The 24,221-nt window shown below is 44.3% G+C and overlaps 1 protein-coding gene across 11 annotated transcripts in view; it reads right to left on the bottom strand.

Moving 5' to 3' along the window:
• The window catches only part of RUFY3 (RUN and FYVE domain containing 3), a 57,753-nt gene extending 34,470 nt beyond the window's left edge, over positions 1 to 23,283 (bottom strand). The window contains exons 1-3 of one of the 11 annotated variants that reach the window (XR_012995272.1): positions 22,666 to 22,705; positions 14,564 to 14,751; positions 1,067 to 1,120 (exon numbers count right to left, since the gene is read on the bottom strand). Coding sequence is in view for 4 of the 11 variants with exons in the window: in XM_076337447.1 (XP_076193562.1) it covers positions 1,067 to 1,120; positions 14,564 to 14,741 (232 nt within the window). In the remaining 7 variants the exon portion in view is untranslated. Of the gene's footprint in view, positions 1 to 1,066; positions 1,121 to 1,952; positions 1,973 to 14,563; positions 15,375 to 22,665; positions 22,728 to 22,988 lie in introns of those variants that run through there. The other 10 variants (XR_012995271.1, XR_012995275.1, XM_076337447.1 and 7 more) reach the window with 10 other exon arrangements.
• Positions 23,284 to 24,221: the final 938 nt, after the last annotated feature.

The raw sequence follows: 24,221 nt of genomic DNA, 5'->3' as shown, positions 1-24,221 counted from the left end.
CAGCGTGAGAATAACAGGATTTATGCTCCTAAGTCTTCAAGAGCCCTAGCTTTAGCTTCTAATTTGAGATTGCCATTTTAAAAGAATTTGGCCTATATAGGTAAATACCCCAACCATCCTTCTACACTGAAATCTACATTCTTCCTATAAACTTCTCAGCCACAAAAGGAAAATTCCCTCCTTGCTCCCTTCCCTCCAAAAGGTATATTAGCCTTTTGTGCTGCAAACGCTTTCATCCCAAGCATGAACAGTTGCATTTAGTCATCAAATTACAAATTTACTTGAGTGCATGCTGAATTGGGGATTCAACCACCGCACACTTATACCATTTTTAAGATCAAGTAAGAAGCACTATAAAAAAAGAACTTGACCGGTTTTAATCAAAATTTGCAATACAAGTTTTAGAGTCACTTCTGCAAAGTCTCGAGTTGATAAATAGAAATACTTCAGAAAATCTGAAGCTTCGGGGTGATTTCTGAAATATTTTTTGAAATTTAGCTTCCGTATGTTGCTGCAACCTTTTAAGTTGCGTTTATATCAGGCTCAGGAAAATAACTGTCTCAGAATGCATTTAATATAAGTAAACTAGCCCCTCGCTGATTCGCTTTTTGAACCTCCACTTGAAGTAAAAATACCCAAAAATTTTTAAAGCATTTTGTAAGCAACATTGTATGCACATATTTTCAAACAAGAGATCAGTAAGAATTTAGAAACCAAAACTGATCACATGGAGCCCACGAAGGGGCTGATAAAATTTAGAAGAAAAGCCCTCACAATATCCATTTTAAATGTAAATTAAAGCAATTGCAAGAGCAATACATACACTCCAGTGATCAAAGACATTTTCTTTAACTCGCTAACAGCAGAAACCAAACATCCACACAGAGTGCAACTAGTACAGCATGTTCTGCCTGCGAACCTGGTTCAACCAGACAAGCACGTTCAGAAAGCCACAGCTATTGGCACTGGAAAGGAAAACTGTATTTTGCACTCAGGCTCAAAATAATAAGTCAGAAGCCAATCATTAGTGGAAATAATAGCTGAAAGATGTTGGTGTGGCACGCACCTTCAGTATCATCACGCAATTGCTCCACCACATCTGTCAAATCCTCCCAAGAGTCTTTGCAAACAGCAAAAAGAAAGGAAAAGAAAGAAAATGTCATGCAAGCCATGATCTAAAGGAAAGATTCAAAATCAAGGTATAAGAAAAGGATAACTGAAAGGGAGATTTGCATAATACAAGACTTAATTCATAGTGGGAAGAGATTTGCAAGTCAAAAGGGTTTATTAGTCTGCACAAAGCAATACAGCAAAGCGTTTTTTTCCTTGAGAGTCAAATTAAGGTAGGCTTCAGTAAAGCTTTAAAAGCTTTGTTTCTCTCTGCATTAAGAGAAGCAACATTTTTGTAAAGCACATCCTAAAAAGAAAAGCAAGAAAAGCATTATTTTGTTTGTAAGGTCAAAGCACTAATTTTTTTATATTTAAGCAACGTCAGCATTTGCTTCAACTTCTTCCCACCCAGCCCCAACAAGAACCCCCCCAAGAGGGAAATACAGCCACACATGAAAAGCAAGCACGTTTCGGGAAAAGGACATCTTGAGGACATTTTAAATAAGGTTAAACAGAGCTTTAACTCTGTTACGACCGTCTCTCCAAAGGAAAAGTCTTGCAGAGGTGATCCAACTGAGCCTGGACGTGGGTCACAGGTTTTACGTCGTCCTTCTGATGATGATTCACGAAGGCCTCGATGAGGACAACACCTCTATCTCCTTGCCAGGAGCCTGCAGATGGCTGACAGGCACGGGGAGGAGGTAAGTAGGGAGAGGAGCGGGCAGGACAAGGAAAACTTGTTTCAGCATGCCCACTAATTCCCTGGTTTCAAACCCAGAAAACAAAGCCAGACGAAGCTGCAAAGGGTCTGAACCCTGTGGGATTTTCAGCTCCCTACTTACGTGCTCGCTCTCCTCAGCGCTATTTTGCAATCGGTTCAACGTCCGAAGCGCAAGAAAGGCTCTATTCCCCTTTACTGGCCAACTGTGCCAAAGTCCTGAGCAAAGTACACATACCACTAGGACCTCCTCCCTCCCACGGAAAAGCTATCACCAGCCTCCTCCTGCCGTAGGAGCCAGCGCTGGCTAGCAAACAGCATGTTCACAGTCATTGCATTTAAAGGGGGGGGGGGGGGGGGGGAAGTCTATATACCCGTACGACTAACAACTCAACTGATCCCCAAAAGCTTCCTACACTGCACTACCGCTGACCAACAGTCTTCTCATCCTTTGAAACTGCTTTATTCACGTAGCTGATTTTTAGCGATCAGTTTTCTTCATAAACCAGAATTTCACTTCTTCCCCTATGGCTAAGCATTACTGCAATACTGAGAACGGCAGAAAACCACCATTCTTTAGGTCCTGCCCACGTACCCAGGTTGAAGTGATCAACTGGGGTTTCTCCTCTCCTTGTCAGGGGTTAAGAGGGAGGGAGGGACAATGAGCACAATCAGGTTCACCTACCTCTGCTTGCTAGGAGCAACAGGGAGTTTCACTTGAGAAACTCCCCACTATTGCAAGAACAAGGCCCTGGTGATGCTCCCCCTGCCACCGGCTTCCCCCACGTGCTACGCTTACGGCTTTTGGTCTTTTATTACACGTGTTACAGCTTTCTGTAGGTTCAGGAGACTTTTTGTAGCTCACAGTGCAGTGGTGGACTGACATGTCTCTGACGCTCTCCTGGACCCGACTGCACTCTTACCTTGGAGTGCTACAAATTGGACTCCGTGACTCATGGGTCACTGTCACCCCTCTCCCTTTTTTTTTAGGACTTACAATGCAGCTGTTAGTGTGATTGAGAAATTCAGTATTTGTAGAAAATGCTTTGCCTAACAACACTACATAAACAAGCTAATACGGCTAGTATTTTCTAGCTGCATTTCTAGCATTTCTGAAAATGAATCAGATGAGAACCTAGCTGCACATGCAATGATTTAATAGCAGTTTCCATCACATGCAAATATCAGAACCAGATTCTGACCGTCCCAGAATGCCTACCTGCACACTGAGATTGAAGCCAGACATCATCACTAAACGATCTTTTATCTAATACTGAGGGTTTGGGTTTTTTCCTTAATCTAAAGTGTAGACAGTGATGAACACCTCATAACCAAAAAAAGATTTACAATTAGATTGGTAACGGGGACAGAGAAAGTTGCGAGGCCTCACGTGATCTTTCTCACTTTGATTTTGCCACTTCAAACTCCTCCCTACATACACCATGTAGCCGCCAATTATTTAAGCTCTCTACTCCTCTAAAGCTCTTGCTTTGCTCAGCTCCACATCCAAAACACAGTCAAGACCTCCAACCTACTGTGCCAGCTGTTAACAACAGGTAGTGAAGCTTGATATACAGAAGAACAGGTTTTGCTTTCTCATCTCTTGGATTTTTTTATTTTTCTTTAAATCGACATAGGAAATCACTTAACTGTCTTAGGTCAGCACAGTCCAAGCAGTCCAGTACCCCACCTCCCATAACAGCTCTGTTACGTTTCACAGAAAGGCGCAAGAAACCTCACAGGACTGTGCCAGGCTCTCTGTGGACAACTGCTACCTGCTTCATGCTAAAGGATCTTTTTTTTTTTTTTCCCTCCCCTTAGCAAGTGATTCATGTAAAGCTTACAGACAAATGTCCAGTGGAGTCAGAAATATTTTCTTCTATTATATCCCTGCAGGCAATAATCCTATCCCCTTTCTAGCGAGAAATGCCCGCAAAAATGCCAAGAATTTATATTGGCACAAAGGCACTATGGGATTTGTACGGATTTAGAGGCAAAAGCACACATTTAATTAGCACTTTCCTTCATATTTTCATTTGTTTCTTCATGCATCTAACTGCGCTTCGCATACATTTCATTTCTTCTTTTACATGGTATAGTTTTCCCCGCTTCTCTGGAATTTCCACCAAACAGTGGGGGAAAAAACCTTAACACACACACAAATAAATAAATCACAAGACATGCAACTTGATAGTTTCCACGTTCCTTATCATGGTACGTCAAAGACAAACTCAATAATTTTGATTATTATGGAAAAATATTAAAGTCTGTAACTGATGTGTACCAAGTTTAGAAAACAGGATGACCAAGAGTTTTAAGTCTTCATAAAATGATTATGTCATTCCAACTAGATTCCCAGGAAGATTAGTATTATGGAATTGAATATCCCACTGGAATAAATACACAAGCAAGTTCTTCACAAAGGAACTGGAGTACTTGTTATCGCCAATATATTCATCATGAAAATCCCATCCGTTATTTTAACAATAAAGTTTTCTGAAGTTACTCTCTTCTCTGCTTCGCTGGCACAGCAGCAGCGTTCTCAACTGGTTTGACTGCAAGAGACAGTCCAGCAGCAGCATGGGATTCAGTTTGGGCTGATTTACCCAGTTTAGCACTGGGGCAAGAAACCAAGCGAAGCGACTTCAGCTGCAGTGGAGCACTGCAAGTTTAGACACTCTTACTAGCAACCACAAAGTCTTTCAAATCCAATGTCAAATAAGGTTTACCAGGCATTTTATCCTTTGCTAACAAATTTTAAAAAAATAATACTAAACCATCTTAACGAGCAGGGATACTAACGTATATGAAGCAGCAGCTTCTCTGTGTCACGACTTTGTTCCCGCTAATAAGAATGCTTAAAAAGAGGTGGTGATTAATGAATAGTGAATGATGACATACAGTAAGAAAACTAACAAAAACTTTCCCTCCTAACTTAGCTCATATCTTCATTTTCGGTTTAGTATTTCTCACAGACATATGCAGTACCCGACAGTTACACTGAAATTTGGAACAACTCGTGCAGGAATAAGGGATATTGCCAGCGGATACACTTTCCCATGCAAATAAAAGCTTTTAAAAATAAACCCTGGGAGAACGTACCAGCATAACAATTATTTCATGTTGCTATTAAACAGAAAGAGTGCTGCTTTTTTTTTTTTTTTCTTTCAAAGATTGAAGTTATTAGCCTAAAAGATGGTTGGGAGTAGAAACCTTTATGACTATTCCAAACTACCGCCATACCTCTCCAACTCCCATCCAGCTGTGCGCTGCCATACAGTGCTCCTACACCTCCTGGCAGCCCCCAACACGGCTGTGAAAGAGTTCAAGTCCAAAGGCAATACTGCTGAGCAGCGAGTTGCCACGCTACTATACAGCGCTGAGAAAACACGCCACACGCAAAAGCTGAGTACATGAAGGGGAAGTCAAGATTGTGGCTTCTCACAGCGTGGGCAGGACGGGGATAAAAACAGCATCCGATTCATGTTATGGGGTTTTTGAACAGGTGTCTCATAAGGGTAAACCAGCAAAAGTTCCCAAATATACGGCAGAAGTATCCCTGTGTTATTTTAAATAAACCTGAACAGGTACCAAACATGTGCCCTTTAATAAACGCTGAGAAGCTCCCATAGTCCGGAGCTGCACAAAACCCTGTATATTGCCTTCAATCTGCCGATACAGAAAGCATTCATTAAGAAATAATGTGCAATGAACGGTATCCCCTCAAACACAGCATCTTAGCCTATACCGGGATTCCACCTACAAGTAGACTCCCACGATTTGCAGTAAGCCTGGCAGTAGAACTGCAAGTTCCCCGACACACACAGCTTCCTACGCCGTCAATTTTCTGTCCATGCCCTCTTTACTTTTATTAGTAAATACCTTGTGAGTGCAACTAGGAGGATGGAACGCTCCAAACTTCTTACATAGCTATAGCATTTTTTTCATGTGTAAAGACAGACGCTCAGAACAAAGCAATGAATCCACACATCCTTTTTATAGTTTCTAAGCGCAATATGCGAATCAAGTTCCTCCAAAGACACACTAAATAGGTCAGGATTTTTTTTTTTTTTTAAGTACAGAAGGTCTTAACAAATGCATAAGGAGAAGCTGAGAAGTCAGTAAAATAACCAAAAAACCCCAAAAAAACCCAGCACTAATTTTGGGAAGTGAAAACTGAGCTCAATACAGAAGCTACGCAGCAACGGTGAAATGTCAGTTATGCTGCTTTGCCCGCTACGAAAGGCTTGACCCAAATCCATTAGTTTTTGTACAGACACTTACAGAAAACATGAACTCTGTTGAAGAGTTCTAAACAAACAAAACCTCGACGAGAGCAGGGTCCCCATGTTCTGTTTACTGATAAGGAAAGGGGTTAATTTTTAAGCTGGACCACAACAGCAGTCGAGATAAATACTAAACACATCAGCAGCTGAACGCCAATACCAGGAAAGACAACTAGACTGCGTTCAGTCAATGCACTAGCATTAAATCCCCTCTGCTCCTGCCTGGTGATTTGCCATGATCGAAAAAATTTCTGAAGAAAGAAGGAAAAAAAACTGACACATTTAAAATAAGACCTACAAAAGCGTTAAGTTAGTTAGGTCTGAACAACAAACGCGGGAATCGGGATGATGATCAAGTGAACCAAATCAAACCAAACCAAACTGTAAACAAAAATGCCAAGTAACAAGGGTGGCTTTCTCCCGATCCTCCTTTTTTACTCAACCTCTTTCTTTTACTCAAGCCCTGATACTCAAAGCGCTGCACGAACTCTTTTTCCTCCAGAAAGGAAAGACCAGACCGCTCCTCCATGCCTCATTACCGTGCCTGAGTCAGAGCGCCAGGAGTTTCAGCAGCACTTCTCACGTTCACTCAAAGGCACTTTCAAGTTTAACTAGAAGTGAAATTCTGCAGCCACCACCAGTATAACCATAACCGATAGTTTCCCTGTCAGTTATGCCTCATTATGCCCTACATAGGAGAAAGTACTGTCTGTATTCAAGCAAGGAATGCTAATAGAAGAAATGCTGACACACGTGCTCTGTAGAAGGTTAATTATAGGATTATTTGTCTGATTTTAACTCCCAGTCTGCTGCTCTAACCACTTGCTGTTCTTTTTTGGGCCAAAGCATCCCACAACACAAGGCAAAGTTGGAAGAGCTTACTGAGAAATACTGAATATGCATGACGAATCGCATTCACGTCATTTTTCTTTAAGGCTAGCACTTTCTCCTTCATTATATGGACAAATACTGCTTTTATCATAAAACGGAAACCTATAGTCACATTATTATATTTATTTAAATTGCATTATCTCATATTTGTTGCCTTAGGAATGGTAAATAATACATTTAATCAGAAATAATTAAAGTGGTCAAGAAAGAAAATTAAGTAGGTGCTGTTAATACCATCGGAGTTATGTAATGAATTTCTTCAGATTAGATTTGCAAATCAGGTGGTTCATGAAGCATTGACAAAGAAAAGGGACCAGCAAAGAGAGTTTCAGCATCACGTTCAAACATCTTGCAATCCAAAAATCGAGGAAGCGACCAGACAGCCTGCAGCCTAGAATGCCAGGAACGATCTACTCAGAACTTACAAAGTAGCTTAAGAAAAAACATTTTTTAAAACCCGCTACATAAAAATCCCATCTCTAAATATATATGTATATAGAGAGAGCCTTGCATTAAAAAGAAAACATAAGTCCACTCATTTCATTTCTGCCTGGGAAAGCTATTTTCAGAACAGGAAGGGTGAAGAATGGATACTAAAAGCGCTTAACACACACACACATTCTCCCGTGCAAGCAGTGCTGCACCAACGTGTGCCTGCCTGCAAGTCCCGGCTATACGTCCAGAGCAGGAGAACAAAAAAGAGAACACAGAGTGCTTTGGTACCGCTGCTGCCTCGGGGAGCCTCCGCTCTCCTCTGTCCCCTACAGCTGTACTTTGCTGACGCTACTGACCTTGGCGCTATCAGCTCCCCGCAGATAATAGTTTTATCTACTTCCTCTGACCACACCAAGCACATCAACTCAATCCCCACGCTGTTATCCCGCACCCACCTTCTTTGTTCTCTCAGTTACTGCATCCTGATCCAGCATTCAACTGCCCAGAAGTGCTTCACCTCACATTACAGCACCAACAGCTTGTGCTTTCATTATAAATTGTGACAACTGACTGCAATATTTGCAGTGTAAAACTGTTATGAGGTTTGTTTTGTTTCTGTTTTCTGTTTTTTACAGGCCATTGTCATCGCTCTTGTTTTAAGACATGCTACTCCTCATTTGGCAGCATCAGGGTCACAGACTGATGTGACCCTTTTTCCTACGCCACGGACATTTTGACATAAGTTAAGGCTTGCACTGCACCAAAAGAGCGAGCAGTCACAGATCTGCAACAAACTGGGAGGAGATAAAAAGGAAGGGGAAAAAAAAAAAGTACAGAGGACTCGGGAATTCCAAGTCCACTCTCCATTCCAGGTACGGGACAAGCAAATAGCAAATGTGCATCACATCATTAAAGGTGTAATCCCACCCTAAGTTTTATTCCTGTCTCCACATGATTACCATCAGGCATTTCTGTATGCTGCAACTGTGTGGAGTTACATGGAGTGTTTCTCCACAACCAGCCTCTTTCCAGAGGGAAATACATGAGTAACTGCTATGGGAAATTTGTCATTTTATTTTGGCACTTGATAGTTTGCACAAAGAAAAGAAAAAACAAAACCTTTTTTTTTTTTCCTTTCACTTCCCATCTCGGTTGACACCCAAGAGGTTTCCCTGCAACACTTTTGATTCATTATCTCTGAGGGAAATAAACCTGCCCCACATTTCCCAGATCTGACTTCATTTAGACTCAACAAGCTTAAAAGAGCAAAGAAAACAACTCTTGACTGTAGTTTCTTAATTATAGCATTGAAAATATTTACAAAAGTTTTGAAAAAATAAAACAAAATTAGAGTAGCTAGGTCTTACCCTAGCCTTACAGGGCACTCGCCCCCTCTCCTTCTCTGAATTGCTTCAAATCAGCTGGAGGGCTGGCACATCGTACTAACTGTCCTGAGGAGCTTCTGAAAACTTCATCTTCCCGCCCCTTTGGTTCAGGGTCAAGTGTCCATCTTCTCTCAGTCACTTCCCTTTCTTCCTGGCTCGTGATGGGATTCGGTGTAAATACACTAAGCAGGACATCTCCTCCGTCCCTGGGGAGATGACCATCTTCATCATGTTACTTTTCAGTACGTGCTGTCTGGATTACATGACCTAACTGCTATTCAAAAGATTTATGACCGTTAACACACTGTAATTCATTTATCTTGCATATTATTGACTTCACATTTGTTCTATTAAATCTGGTCTCCAGCTCCTTCAAACTTCTCACCTGTTTAGGGGTTTCTGCCACCATACGTATTTAAGAGGTAATTTTCTAACAAAAGAGTAATCTCATGCAGTTTCTGCCAACACGTGAAAGGTCCCTGCTACGCTCAGTACAGTGTTTACAGCAGATTTCTTTTGTAATGGGCAAGGCCTGATCCACAGAGCAATTTCACCTCTCCCAACAGTTTCCTTTTCCCATTCCACACCCCTCGAGAACACCTAAACCGAAGTAACAGCTACCAGGTTGTCTTCCGAGGTGTGCTTCGTTCTCTGCAGACCAACGTGGCTTTCTACCAGGACGGCAGTTCCCCCCGCAGCACAGCCCAGTACGGCAGGTGAGCCCTCGTGTCACACATTCCCTCACAACTGAATTGCTCTGGAGCTCCCCCACCAAAAAGAAGGTGATTCTCGCTCCCCCTCCCCATGCAAACTTAAGGGCCAAGGCGGCTGCCAACTTGCAAAACAAAAACGTAACTAACAAGGTCACGCTGCTTCCTTAAACCGTTTTGAAGTGTGTGAAGAAACATGGAAAAATACTTGAACAGAAAATGGAGAGGAAAGGTACATTCTGAAGGATGATTCAATAAACAGTGCAATAGATTAACGGGCAAGAGGTATTTGAGTGTCGAGAAGAGCATTTGCTTTTTCTGAAGAGCTGTACAAGTTCTACTCGGGGCATTTTACACAAGCACGAGTCTGAAACTACTGATCAAAAAAGAAGAAAAAAAAAATCTGACCTTAACTACCAAAAATTATACTACAGAAAATATAACTTCTTCTTTGCATATTATAAACATACCACTCTAATTCCCCATTTTGTGTTCAAATCGAACAGGATTTAAAGAAAAAAAAAAGGGATACTGGAATTCTTGACAGTTGCAAGTAAATTCTGATCATACACTTATCACATGTATTCCCTCTGTTCTCAATTACAAGCTGATCCCATGAGGATTAAAATTTCCATTGCTCTGACGTCAAGCTCCTCATAAAGACGGCTGATTATTCAAAGTAGAAATTTAACATCCAGTAAAACCGTGCAAGGCCATTTTGCATTTCATAGCTTCTCCCAAAAGTTGAGATCTGTATTCTATCCCATATAGACGTGCACTCTTGAACGTGCAACAGAAAGACAATCACGATATTTTTCACACCTCGGTCCCTAAAGATGCCTCAATGATCGTTATACATATTGCAAACAAACAAGAGCTCAATAGCCACTAGTGTCACATTGCATTTTGTGATGCCTGCATAGCACAGTAAAGTTCTGACTACCTAATTAAGAACCACTGTTTGTTAAAAAAAAAATCTAATTTTCTAAGCCAGATATACAGTATCTAGCAAAATCAGCTTATTTTCATACGCACAGAATTGTCCCAAACAGTAGAAAAAGAAAATTAATTGCTTTTATTGTTAAAATTGACCGTGTTACATGCTATATTGAATACATATAGTTGCAATAAACTCAGTAACTATACCAATGCATCTGCGCTTCTGCTACACGCTACTCTTAAATTGAATTACATTTAAATTTTGCTCAGAGTTACACTCAGAAACTCCAACTCTGTGGCAGGAATGGAATTACTCCAAATTTACTGTTTCATCTCAGATCAGAATCCGCTTCCCAAAGTATACTGCCTTTAGCTTAAGAAGCAGCAGAATTTGGCTTGGTTTTACTGGAAGACATCACCACCACAGGAGGATGCCTCGTTTTTAAACGTCAATGAGTTAAGACTGCAATTACCGCTATGCCCTTACATTACGAGCTCCCTCCCTGTCCCTCCAGCTCCTGTCACAAAATTGGCCTCAGGTGGGATTATTCCGGAGAAGGCTACGGCAAACAGACTCCTGAGGAAAGGGCTGACAGCAGGTCTGGCCTCAGAAACAATAAGCACCAGCTGCAGTTCCTGCCTCTCTGCTTGGGGAGCCCTTGGAGCGCAATCAGAAAGCACAGCAATCTGCCTCTAGCTCCCTCTCGCATCCCAATTCTAAGGTCTGGCACCATTAAAACTCTTCTTCTGATGCCCCTCTCTCGCTGGAATTAAAACACGGTGTTCTGGTGAGGGATATTAAACCAGAGAAGGTAAGAATCATTTACTTTAGCCTCCTCCTGTATGTTTAAACTGTCGTTTCTAAGTTATCTGCTTTAAAAAAAAATCAATAAAAAAGAGAAACAATAAAACTAACAATATTAACAAACTACTTCCATCGGAAAGGAAAAAAAAAAGTACTGCTGCTTCTTGTTTAGCGCAATTCCGTTTTCTCAGGTATTTTACTTTTTTTACCCTACCCTTGGCATAGCTACAAGAAAGAAAAAAGCCTCTTTAAAAACAGCAAAGTGGAAACTCACACCATAGCCAATCGTATGAAGAAAAGCTCGAAGGTGTACGGCCTGTAAGACAACTCAGCTGAAAAAGCTGGGAACCCAGAAGAAGAGAAGCTAGGGACCCCTAGTCTCCCATATAATTTAGCAACCGAGCCATCACACGGCGTTACAGGAGAGCAGCCCAGCAGAAGTGTATGACAGTCAAAACTCTCGAGACTAAAATCTTATCTTCCCATCGCATTTTAAACCTTCCCCATCCTGCGTGCTGTTCTGTTCTTGACCCTTTGTCTTCTCTCCTTACTTCCTCGCTGCCCAGAACTGCTCTCTTCCTCTTCTCGCTATGACACCGTGGGCTGGCTAGCAGTTCTGGGATGCAAGGACGGGTGCAGACACCCACGATGCAAGGCTAGGAGCACAGTTTCTGTTCATCCTCAGCACGACGGGTGCACGGTGAGGAGGAGGAAGGCAGGATGGCTGCCTGTGGGCTGGGGGCATAGCAGATCACAGCGTGAAGAGAGGCCAGAGGCCAAAAACTCTTGGGAAGCAGCAAGAGCTGAGGGACAGCAACTGAAGGCTTCAAATCCTTATTTCAACAAGCTGTTGGATTTGCTACTGCAATATATTATTTTTTACGTGTCTTGATTTGTTAGGAAAAAAAATGGAACCTTTTGTTATGCCTTTGGCAGAACTCTTGAGCCTTTTTTCCCCCCCCCCCCTTCTTCATAATCCCTACCTTTCTACATCAGTTTTATGGAGCTACTACAAGACACGCCTGCCTGAGCTCCTAGGTCTCCTGCTTTTCCTCTCTGACAAGCACTTGGTGTCTGCAAGCCCCATCATCCTGTCCCCTCAACCCACGCACACACTGAGGACACAGCAGCAGTGCTGATGCAGTAGCACCAGTTCGATCAGCAGGGATAAAGCTGTGTCAGCTTTTCTATTGTGAACATTTTTTCCTGACCTTAATCTCTGTTAAAAATATGGCTTGGGTCCAAAAAAACCCGCCCCAAAACAACCAGTCTTTCTGCCTCCCAACAAGCAACCTTAATTTATGAATGTATAAACATCTCTGTAAAGGTCGTTATGATACGGTTCTCTTTTTTTAATTCATTTTTGACATATGAATTAAATAATACGGCAATGAAATGAGCAAATACTATTTTCTAACCCCTTCTGGTACTTGCAAGAGAGTGGCTGTAATTACAGCTTTAAAAACAATTATCTTCCTAGTTTTGGGGAAGGGTTCGTCTAGTATTAGTGTTTGAATTGCTTACGTAGGCAGGCAAGAGTGCAATCTGTAGACTGTAAGGACACATATTCAGCATATTCCAGAAACACAACCCAGAAAAGCTCCGTTACAGACACTGGATTCATCCAAGCCCACCTTCCCTGTGAGTTTGCTCAGAGCAAGAAGGCTAACAGAGAGGAAAGAGACACATACAAAAATAAGGATCTAAGAACTGACTCACAGTGTGACTGAAAGTTTTTCCAGGCCGTACTATGAGAAGAGCCCTAGATTGCTTGGCAGGTCATTTACTAACTACAACATGACAAGTCAAAAGAATAGTTACTATTTATGAGAGAGAGAGAGAGAGAGAGAGAGAGAGAATATACTCCAAAATCAATCCACCTACACTAGAACGTACTGTTAAAAAACCCAACACACTGAAATCTGTAAAACATCAGAGTAAGACCGAGCAAGGTCTGAATAAGCCTGTGCCACATACAAGAACATGGGAATTGGAAGACAGCTGAATTACTGCACCCCTGGCTCACCCTGCATCACTATTCCGGTTCTGCTTTCCTGAGCCTACAGCACCTCTCTGAAACCCTGGGACATGCTTCAGCGGGAGCGTTAGTCTCTGCTTTGGAAACCTCTGTCTAGTATCCCACTGCGTGACTAAGTATTTGGCAAGCAAATCCAAACCCAAGGGCTGCTACCACTGAAAGCAGCTGTCAAATGGAAATTAAATTATCACCTGGGAATTAATTTTAAAGCTCAAATCCTCACCACAATTTAAGTTGCCTCATCCAGCAAGACAACAATATAATAAGACATTACTGACTTGACAAGCCAGCATCAAACGGGTCAAGCCAGACTACTTGGTGGAACTGCACTTCAGTAGTTACTGGAAAAGGGTCAGGCGAGAAAAGATGGAGCCCCCTTGCTGTAAAACTGAAAGATGCCCGCCATCCAGCAAGGGGCACCGAGAACCTGGCAACGTTGGTGACCACGGGAGCACTGGCTACTGTGCAAAATACCTGCAGAAATTCATCATATCTCCTTCTTCCCCACTTTTTTTATTGGTAGAGCAGTGCGCGGATGTCCTCTTGTGTTTTTAGTACCCACAATGCTTTCAATCCTCATTTTACGTGACGTGGTATTAAACTGTTTTCACCATCAAGACAGATCACAAATCCTTTTTCAAGAAGAAAGCAAGATGTGTTACACCCCCGCTTTTCAGGCTTCCAAGCCATTATAAACAACAGCACGCTCAACAGAAGCAGGCTGGAGGACTTGCGATGGCATTATCATCTGACAATAGGCATAACGGCGTAATCATTTGGGGCTTTCCGAAAACTACCCACTGACCGTACGCAGACACGCGTCTGTATTTTGCCAGCATGCTCCATTTGTAAAAGCTGACAGCTGACTAATAGAGCTATAAGCCCTGTTTTAAGAATAACATCATGATTAAATGTATCACTGAGCACACATCGTAGTTATCTTCCTTCCCGAGACACACACACCTGATCTTTCCAGATACACCTTAAAATAATATCTTAATATCTTAAAAAAATAACAACAATTAAGCACAAATCTCTCTCTCTTAAAGGGGTGGGTTAGAAGAGATGCAACAAATTCTAAGGACCATCTGAAGCACCAATTTGGCTTTCTAATATGTCAAACGGTGTCCAGGTTCTCCAGGCAGGACAAGAGCACCTTATCCCGGAGACACCCCCTCCCAACTCGTGCAGTGCTTGTAACAATGCGACGGCTGCAGGGATCCCGAGGCAGGGAACCGGACTGTACCTTCGTGGGTAGGCTCTGGGTCGGGTGTCAGCGAGATGTCGTCCAGCTCACGCAAGCAGAGCCATTCTCCATCCATCGACACTCGGAATTTGCAAAGATAGATGGTCTCCATGGCAGCCTGAGTGATCTTGTCTGTGGTGGGGGTTGGCATGTCGCTTTGAGGCGTCAGAGCAGACATGATGACTCAGCTGGTACAACAACAACGGGGGGAAAAAAAATAAGAACTAAAAAGAAAAGCTTTCTGAAGAAGAAAATAAGAAATACCTTGCTATTAAAGGACAGATATGCTCAGGATCGCACAGACTGCTCTGGCCTTTTCATATATAAAGCAAGGTAAAAACACTGCTCCTTCACGCTCGTCTCTTCCTCCCTCCTTTCCACCAACGGTCGTCGTCTTCAGCTACGCTAGAGGCTATTGATCCTAAGCCACCACAGAAAACCTGGCTTCTGCATCAAAGACAGGAGGTAAGGAAAGGAGAAAAAAAAAAAGTAAAAAAAAGAAAAAAGCAGAAGAAGGAAAAAGAATGGCTTCCTCTGATGATTACCCAGGCAAAAACAAAGGAAGACTGTAGAGACAGATATCCAGGTTTGCTGAAATCAAACTGCTGATCCCTTTCTTCCCAGATAAGCCAGGGTAGCGAGTGCTGATAGGATTGGTTGTGCGCAGTAAGCAGGGTGTTGACCAAAATGGCTGACTAATGAACTGAACTGAAAATTCAGGCTCATGTGATCAGCTGCTCTGAGCGTAGGGCAAGCAATTCCCAGGATGCTTCCTAGATGCTGCTGATGCAGGGACGGCAATTAGGCTCTCATCATCCACAGCACCTTCTCATCAGGCTGTGCTAGTCAATTTGCGAGCAAGCATAACGCACCACGCAGATTTCTCATCGGTCACCCCCATACTACAAAGGAGCGCAGACTTGCAGCACGAGGAATACAAAGACACATTTGTATTCCTTTCACGTGCCTGGATGCCACTACATGAATTAAATAAGTACCTTTGTTTTCACAGTAGGTGTGCAAGTTGCAGTTTACGTTTTATTTGCTGTGCAACCTTCTCAAAGGGTACCTTTGAGCTAACATTTCCCACATACAAAAAAATTTGTTAGGATGGATTTATCCTCTCGGGGAAACAATGAGGAAAAGATCTGGCTCTAAGCACTTCAGTGATCGAGGATTAAGCTCTTTTTGGAGGGCACGTGCACATGGAAGAACAATGAGGGGCAACACCACAAACACATATAGCTACTCGACTGAATCTTACACTTTAAAAACCTCATCTGAAAATCGGTACTGCTCAGGTGAGGCTGATGAAGAAGCATTACCTCTCAGCAGGCAGCAAAACAGGCTTTCAATCTCTCAAGAGTAAGATGACAGCACTGCATTGCCCTGTCCCTTCCCGGCCGGCTGAATCTCCTCCGTGTCCCCAGCCCACGCAGCCCCACCTCTAGGGGACAAGAGGTCCCAGGTCAAGAGATGCCCTTCCTATTCCCGAGGTCACTGTTTAACCAGGGCACGGGACACGGTATCACCACCTACCTCAACTACAATACCAGGCAACAATAAATTAGCTTATCTTACTTTATCCCTGTGTGGCTCCAGTACATTTGTGGAGATCAGATGCGTAGCATCCATCTGAAATGGATGCCTGGTGTCACCCCACGTAAATTCAGAGAAGGCTGACTGTTCACTAAAAAAGGGTGTTGATAGGAACATATGAATGATTAACGCATGGGACCTTAATTATTCTCAAAAGAATGAGTGTCTATTTCTTAGGGATGTGAAATACAAAAACTGATCACTTGATACAAAATTCAGCATGCCAATGCATACAGTTTTTTGGAAAAAAGCACCCGTTATGTAAAAACCTCATAAAACTGGGAAAAAGGGTTCAGAGCTGTTATTTCTAACAGGCAGGAGGAAGCAGTTGCTTTCAGTGAAAACTTCCTGCTCGGTGCATAACATTTTGACTCAGCAACACCCCCCATTAGACTAAAACAAACAAAGAGCCATGCAGCGTATTATTACGGTGATGCAAAGGAGAATTATTTCACAAACGACAACAGATACTATTGTTCCTTCTCCCCAAGAAAGAATGGGGTTTATAAACCGTGCTGACAGCATTTTAACTCATACGATATTTATACATCCTTTCACCAACGACAACATCTAGCTTTAGCATTTACAGTGCACCGCTCTTAAAACCAGTGAAAGTCGCCATATACAAACAGCTACAGGAGAACAGCTGTTCACTCTTGCTAACCTTTTGAAAGGGTCTAAACAAACAGCAAACAATCAAAATAAACCCTTTAGAATCAACAAAGTACCGTAAGCTATTGCGCAAGCTATTATCCAACATATCTAATTATCCGACAGTTAAATTTTTTTGTTTTGAAACAATTAGAAATACAAGCAGCATTATGCCATTTGTGGCTTCTTAACATGAAGAAATAGAAGAAGCCAGTCTGGCCCTTCCAGCTCAGTCGTATTTTCAGACTCCTTTATGCAATGTTCCTGCTGCAAATACGCCACAGAGATATTTAAAGTACTTGCAAAATATTTTTCAGCTTTGATTAATTTCAGTTTATTAGTATGTTTTGCCCAAAACAAAGCTTTAGACACAATATACCACCTAATAGATTCTGAACAATTGCCACCATAAAAGAATCCGAGCTACTTCACCTCTATAAAACTGTACCTTTCACTCCTCTAAGAAACCAAAATGATACGGAGTATGCATATGCTTACAAACTCTGATGAGCTGCATTTGATTTTTTTTTTAAAAACAACAATGACAAGTTCAGAACTTATTTTTCAAGCCGATTTGTTTTTTTCTCGCAGAGTTTTGATATGGATATTTGAAGACTGAAGAACTCTTCAACTGCCCAGAGGAGATGGTTATCTCCAGGTTCCAGCACATGGCTGAATTTACACCTACAGTATAAAAAAAGAGAACTTGCCTTCCCAATACAGCTTTCAGGGTAAGCTAAGGCAAGCAGCAAAACCATAACAAAAGCGGGTAACGTCCGTATGTCAGCTACAGTACTATGGGAAAAATAAAAACTCTACTTGGAAAAGGAAAACAAAACACTAAAACAAAACCAAAAAACCCCAAACAGGAATTATCCTATGACTTCCTGACCGGCGAGCCTTTTATCACCACCTGGAAAACGCAAGACAGACCTTCCCCTGTCCCCATCCTATGCCTCAAAGTTATAAAGCAACACAGCATCTTATAAAGAAACAAGAGAAAGGTACCAAATATTTGTATTTTCATAAAGCCTTTGACAAAGCTACCATGCAACTCAAGGCCAAGCGATAAAGCTCCATCAGGGTTCAACGGGTAGTCAACGGACAAAAGAAAACCAAAGTGTAGGTCTAAGTGAAGAGGAGGTTATTAACGAAGAACCACTTTCTCAATCTCAAACAAGTGAGACAGCCTTGACTGGTCTTACAAAACCCTCATATTAGCCACACTTCGGGAAAAGTAGATAAAGGCTTCGGCTACAGTACAAAACAAGGCAGTTTTCTGCAAATACGTTTTCAATATAAAAGAATTAGAAATTGACCGTGTCGGAAATCTAAGACTAACCATCTGAAAGCAAAGCACTCCATCAGCCACTAGTACTTGAAAGCTCAGCTGGGCTGGAAAGTATTTTTAGTTTCAAAAGCTGAATAAATTAGAATAGTCCAAGCAATAAAAACTAAACAAATTCCCAAACAGTCTTTTCCACTCCGGGGGGCACCTTTGGGCGGAGTTTTACTTCCAGTGTCAGCAAGCCCGGCCTGCGAGCAAGCCGACTTTCAATCATTAGGAGAAAACTTTCCCCGCTCACTGTGTGGAGATTGCAAAGCAGCCACACAGCAAAATGGCAAAGTCGGCAGATGAGATTATTGCTGCAGATGACTGCCCTGCTTCTGGTTATTTAAATTCGCAGGAGACCACGGAACCATAAAAAAGCCACCAATACTATACAAATGGGAACCACTGCCGAAGGAAACTGTCTGATGGTAACGGCTCAGATGCACCGCCGAGCTCTAAAATCGCTGCTCGGAGCGTCTGAGAGAGACTACAATGCCAGAGGTAACTCCATGCAAACAGGCTAAGAATTATGAAGAAACACAAGCCTTTATATCGCAGTCTGAGACAAGCATGAATCACGAGCAGGTTCTTGCAAGCTTTTCTAAAGCCTGTAACCCAGTTTGTGGCTGCTGTATCAGATCGGGCAGCCTGACAGTCTGGTCCAGTAAAGCAGCTCCACGTTTCTAAATGAAACAATTCTGATATTCCTATTTTCTGCCCATGCTCTTGCCCGACACACGAAAACCTCTTACCAGCAAACCTACGAACGTGACTTTTGCTCTCACGCCCTCTCTTTCTTTCACTTCGGCTTCAACTCTGCATCAACATGCCGTCCAACTACCCATTCGTCCTCTCAATAGCTGCACCAGTTGTGATGACTAGAAAAACAGCATCAGGGCTATGGCCGGTTCTAGAGCCAATGGAGCTGCTGTTCCACAAAGCACACGGTCTCACTCTTCCAATAGCCTCCCTCCAGGCTATCTCTTATGTGGAATGTAATCTAGAAAGACAAAATTAGTAACAAAGCAGCTACATTGCAAAGTTTGCTTCTGACTCTTCTGCCAGCACAGATATGTACATTACCTCAAATAACAGTGGCACTTTGAACCCTGCATGCTAAAAACATGAGTGGGCAAAAGAAAGCTTAACTATCTGAAAAACCAGTGCCGCAATTTCATAATTCCTGGAATGAGTGACAAACTGTTTTTTGTCTACCTACTATGAAATACAGAGATATTATTTAAGGATTCGAGTAACTCCCATAATCGAAGGTACAATTAAAAAAGGGGAAGGAAAAGTCTACTGGAAGTACCATGGTCTCTGGTAGGCTTTCAGTGGGAGCAAGGAATTGTTTTGGGTTTTTTTGTTTGTGTGTTTTTTTTTTTAAGACGGCATAATCAAGTTGCTTTTACTGTATTTAAAAAGTATTCTAAGCTTTTACTGCAGCTCAGCATGGTTAAGTATATCTTCTTGTTCCTGCTGTCTGTCTGGAACCACCTCTATCAAAAAAGCAGGTGCTGCTGGCATGAAAAGCTTTTGCACTCTCCTTCCCTTAGCAGCTCTCGCCTTCACCTGATGTTTGGAATCATCTCTCTTACCTCCTAAAGAAGAAAACTTGGATAAGATGGAGAAAGATTACTTGGAGGGGAAAAAAATACATCCGAGAGAAAATCTGTAGAGTAAATAAAGTTGTAATAGAGGCACATTCTTATGATTTCATTCTTTGTTACCACATATTCTTCATTTATGTTCATCACTGGGCTTCAGGTCCCCAGCACTATGGGGCTTGCACCACTGCCCTGGTAACACAAGCGTCATGCTTCCACCTGGGTGCGAACAACCCTTGGGTTGACTTCTACAGCTGGAAGCAACAGCTACATGCAGAATCCCATCAAGTCACAGCTCTCCAGGAAGACCCTAACACTTGAGCTACGAAGGCTGTAATTAGTTCACAAGCAGCAAACATACTTTTCCAGATTTTCAAATATAAAATTAAACAGCTGTGCAGTGCCCTTCAATCCCGTGGCAAGGCCTCTCTCAAGAGAATGGTTTAATGATTGCATTGCAACGGGGGGGCGGGGGGGGGGAAGACAACTTCAAATAAACCTCCAAAATATTCTGAAATATTGAATTTTCAGTATATTGGTCACTACCTCCACTGTAACACATAAATGTCAATACAGAGTAATTATTTTCATTACTACTCATGGAAAGGACAGGCTTCAGGCACTGAAAGGAGAAACTCATGATCCACCAGGAAACACCCTTCACTTAAATCACTACTTTCAGTTTACAGCTACACAGAGAAGGATTAGTATTCAGAGTATCTCACTTTTTTTTTTTTTAATACATGCACAAGATGCAAAAATAGCCTTCTTCATACTCCTCAGTTTATCTTAAGTCTAAAAATAACTCCAGCACTGAAGAATCAAGGGAAGCAGACATGAACAATCACTTCGGGTACTACTGCAGAACAAGGAGAAGCAGATCAAGAATAGTCGATGCTGAGCTGTCATATGTTATGGCAACCCAAATTCAGGATACTTGAGAAGAGCCTGTGGAACAGGGCCCCACAGGCCACCCACGGGTCTCCCCAGTGATACCAACACAGACATGACAATCTTTATAACCTGGACTATGAGTAACACGACCGCACCTCAATGCTGCACAGAGTAACTGCTATTTAGAGGAGATGCAAGAAGTGATGACACCTGCAAGGCCACATACTCTACAGGTAGCCAGGATTAGGTTCAGCACTTAAACACACAACATCCTTTCTGCACTAGAGTGAAGTTCTACCCCCTGCTTTAACGGCAATCCAAAGCAGCCAGTGAACAAGCAAAACTTTGCAGCAGAATCCACTGCTCCTGCTGCTCGATGATGAACAAATGAAAGCCGCTTTTCAAGATATGAGAACTGGAAAAAAAAAAACCCCTCACAAAACCAAGTAAGGCAGGGATGATGAAAAAATTGATTTACTGACAGAGTTTGTCCCAGAAGAAAGAGAGTCCAAGACACAATGCAAATAGATTATGATTCCTGTTCCCTTCAGACACTGCTATCACTGCATCAGTCACTCAGTTACTGAGCAGGCTTTGACATACGATATTGCACCGGCAGCTATTACCTCCGAGACTGAAAAGAACAAGGGAACTTCAATATACATTTTATCAGGCTTTTTCACGAAGCTTACATGAATAGCCACTGCAGAGTAAGGCTAATATGAGAGATAAAGCATTGCTCAACCAACGAGTTTTTACACTAACTCCTTGTGAACAAACGTACTCATCTCATTGCCTCAGTTTCGCCACATCTACACAAACGCCTTCTTACGACAAGTTTGAACAGTAAAAGCATGATGGCTAAAATTAAATGTTTTTCTTAAAGGCTTCTTATCTGTCAGAAATAGCTCAGTCCTTCGCATGCACATCACAGGACTACAGTGGGTAAAGATTTCCTGATTAGGGGAAAAAAAAGTAAAAATGAAGGTTTTGACAGGAAGCTATCAGTTTAAATGACAACTCATCAGGGAGGGAGTTTTGGACTGTGGACAAAAGTTTGCAGAGACAGCCCTTCATATAGCTCAAAACAAAGTTAGGTCATTTCATCTGCTCTTGGCATTACAGAAATTGACTTCTTACCTCACTGGTTACAGCTCTGCTGAGTAATGGCTTAAATAAAGTACATTAGCTTCGGGGGGGAGAAAAAAAAGATACCCACCCCAAAATAGTCAGCTAATGCGTGAGCAAATGCTCACCAGGGATGAAGGCAGGAGACAAAGCAAAGGCAAAAAGCTCGGTCACCCACACCCTGGCCCAAGCCCAGAAGATGAAGCTACTGGCTATTTTCAAGATGGATGGATGGAAAAGGGAAGATCTCTTCTATAGGCACCCATACACGTAGTTTTTGTTTTTAAAGCACACACAACAACTACTTCGCAGTACTCCAGCTTACCCAAATACACCACAAGACAAAGAATGTTGTGAAGCAGAAAACTATTCCCCACCCAACACGCCCCACATGAGAGCACACGTAGCAATGCACTTCAACCTTGCCCAGTAGCCAGGATGCAATGCTCTGGCCTTAAGTTTGCTCTCTACACCAGCACTAAAAGGAAGCCCGAGTGGGTGTTTCCCACCCCCTAACTACATCCCACGCCAAGGACAGCTTGTCACATTTCAAAGGGCGGCACAACTCTTCCCAGAGGAAAGGGTGCAGAAAGGAGAGAGATCCCTGTAGTGCTGGTTTTGCTGAGCTTGTGGATCAGCTTTACTCACAAATGCACATACAAACTGCCCTCTTCCAGAGCGCTCGCTGTCCCTTCTCTGGCCAGTTCACACACACGCTGTCATTCCCCTGCTGCCAGGGGAGCAGCCAGGCCACCACGACACCCCTACAGGCACCCTTCCGCTGAAACCCTGCCGGGTCAGGGGGAATTTTGGGCAGGACACCCCATTTCCAGCAGCCCGGGCGTACCGTGGCGGACGCTGCTAACTCACCCCTGCCGACAGCCACTCACCCGCAGGCTGCGTTCAGAGCCTTAGGGGCACCGCTCGACGCACCCTCAGGCGGGAGCCCGGAGCCCAGCAGGGACGCGCAGAGCTCCCCCCACCCCGCCCCTTCGTAACGGCGGCCCTCGGCCCTGCCATGACACCTGCCGGCGCCGCCGCGGCCCCGGCACACCCCGCCCCGGGCAGCGGAGGGGCGCGAAGGCAGGCCCCGAGCCGCCGCCCCCCTCCCCGGCCCCACCGGGGCGGCTCCCCCCGCCGCGCCACCCCGCCTCGAGGGAGGCTCCCGGCCGCGGGGCGCCGCCGCCCGGGGAGGAGCCCCGCAGCTACTCACGGCTGCCGGCGCCACCGGCTCCGTCCGGCCCCGGATAGCTCAGCACCAGAACGGGCAGGGCGGCCCCGCCGCGGGGCGCCGGGGGTCTCCACACGCCGGGCGGCGCGGCGGCGGCTCCATGGCCGGGGTAGAGAAGGAAGAAAGGCGGCGAGGCAGGGGGTGCCTCGTCCTCCTCCTCTTCTGCCGCCGCCGCCGCCGCCTCCTCCCCGGCCTCAGCCCGCCGCTCCATAGCGGGGGGCAGCTCCGCGCCGGCCCCGTCCCGGGAACTTTCCGCCAGCGGCGGCAGAAGCGGCTCCCGCTCCGCCATCGCCGCCCCGGGCCCCGCCCCGGTCGGGAAGCAGGGCCGCGGCCGGCCTCCGCCCGCCCTCCGCCCCTGCTGCGAGGCGGGGGGGGTGGGGTGACACCGGTGTCTCTTTCCTCCGCGGCGCCCCTTTTCCTTTCGTAACCCCCCGCCGCAGCCCCTTACCTGCCGCCGCCCCGCGCCCTTCGCCGCGGAACGCGGAGCCCGGCGGTGCCGTTACAGCAGCGGGGCTGTGAGCGCAGCGGTGGCTGGCGGCAGCGGCGCTCGCCCGGCCCGGCCCTGCTCCGGGGGAGTAGCTCTCCCCTCGGCCCGGGCAAGGCTGCCTCGGCCCGGGCTGGGGCAGCAGGCCACGGCTTCCCGCTGAGGTTGCCTGTCACAGAAGGCTGAAAAAAACCAGAGGTTAAACCACCACAGCCCCCTGATAGGTGCAGGGGCTCCGGGTGGTATGGAGAGGACCTTGTTTCCACCCCTCTTCTGAGAGGGTTGTGGTTTTTTTCCCAGGCTCATACCCTTAACACTTTCTTTTTAGTTGCTGCTGCTTCGTCTTTCTCACACTTTAAGAAAAAACAAACTAAAGACAAGCCCACCTAGCCTAGCATAAGCTTCCCAGCCCTGCTACTAACACCACCCGGACCGCTGGCTGTGGAGAAGCACTTAAGACACTATCCCATCCCGTGTATTTCATGGTCTATTTTCTACACCAAGCCTGAAGGAAGGAGGCAGCAGCCCTGTGCGTGTGGAGTCGCCTTCGCGGGACCAGAGCCCGCATAGGGAAACACAGATTTTAATCATAAGAAACCACCTTCGTACAGCAACGAGGAAGGCAGACTCCCATGTGCTTTAACTTAACCGTGAAGAGAAGCCATTACACCATCTCCTGCCTCCCCCTCGCTTTCCTGAGCATAAGCTCTCGTGGACAGCAGTGTTTTCAG

Source organism: Aptenodytes patagonicus, chromosome 4 (assembly GCF_965638725.1).
Source record: "Aptenodytes patagonicus chromosome 4, bAptPat1.pri.cur, whole genome shotgun sequence".
Classification (NCBI taxonomy): domain Eukaryota; kingdom Metazoa; phylum Chordata; class Aves; order Sphenisciformes; family Spheniscidae; genus Aptenodytes; species Aptenodytes patagonicus.
Note: the sequence above shows the minus strand (reverse complement) of the source record. Positions and strands in the feature narration are given on the sequence as shown.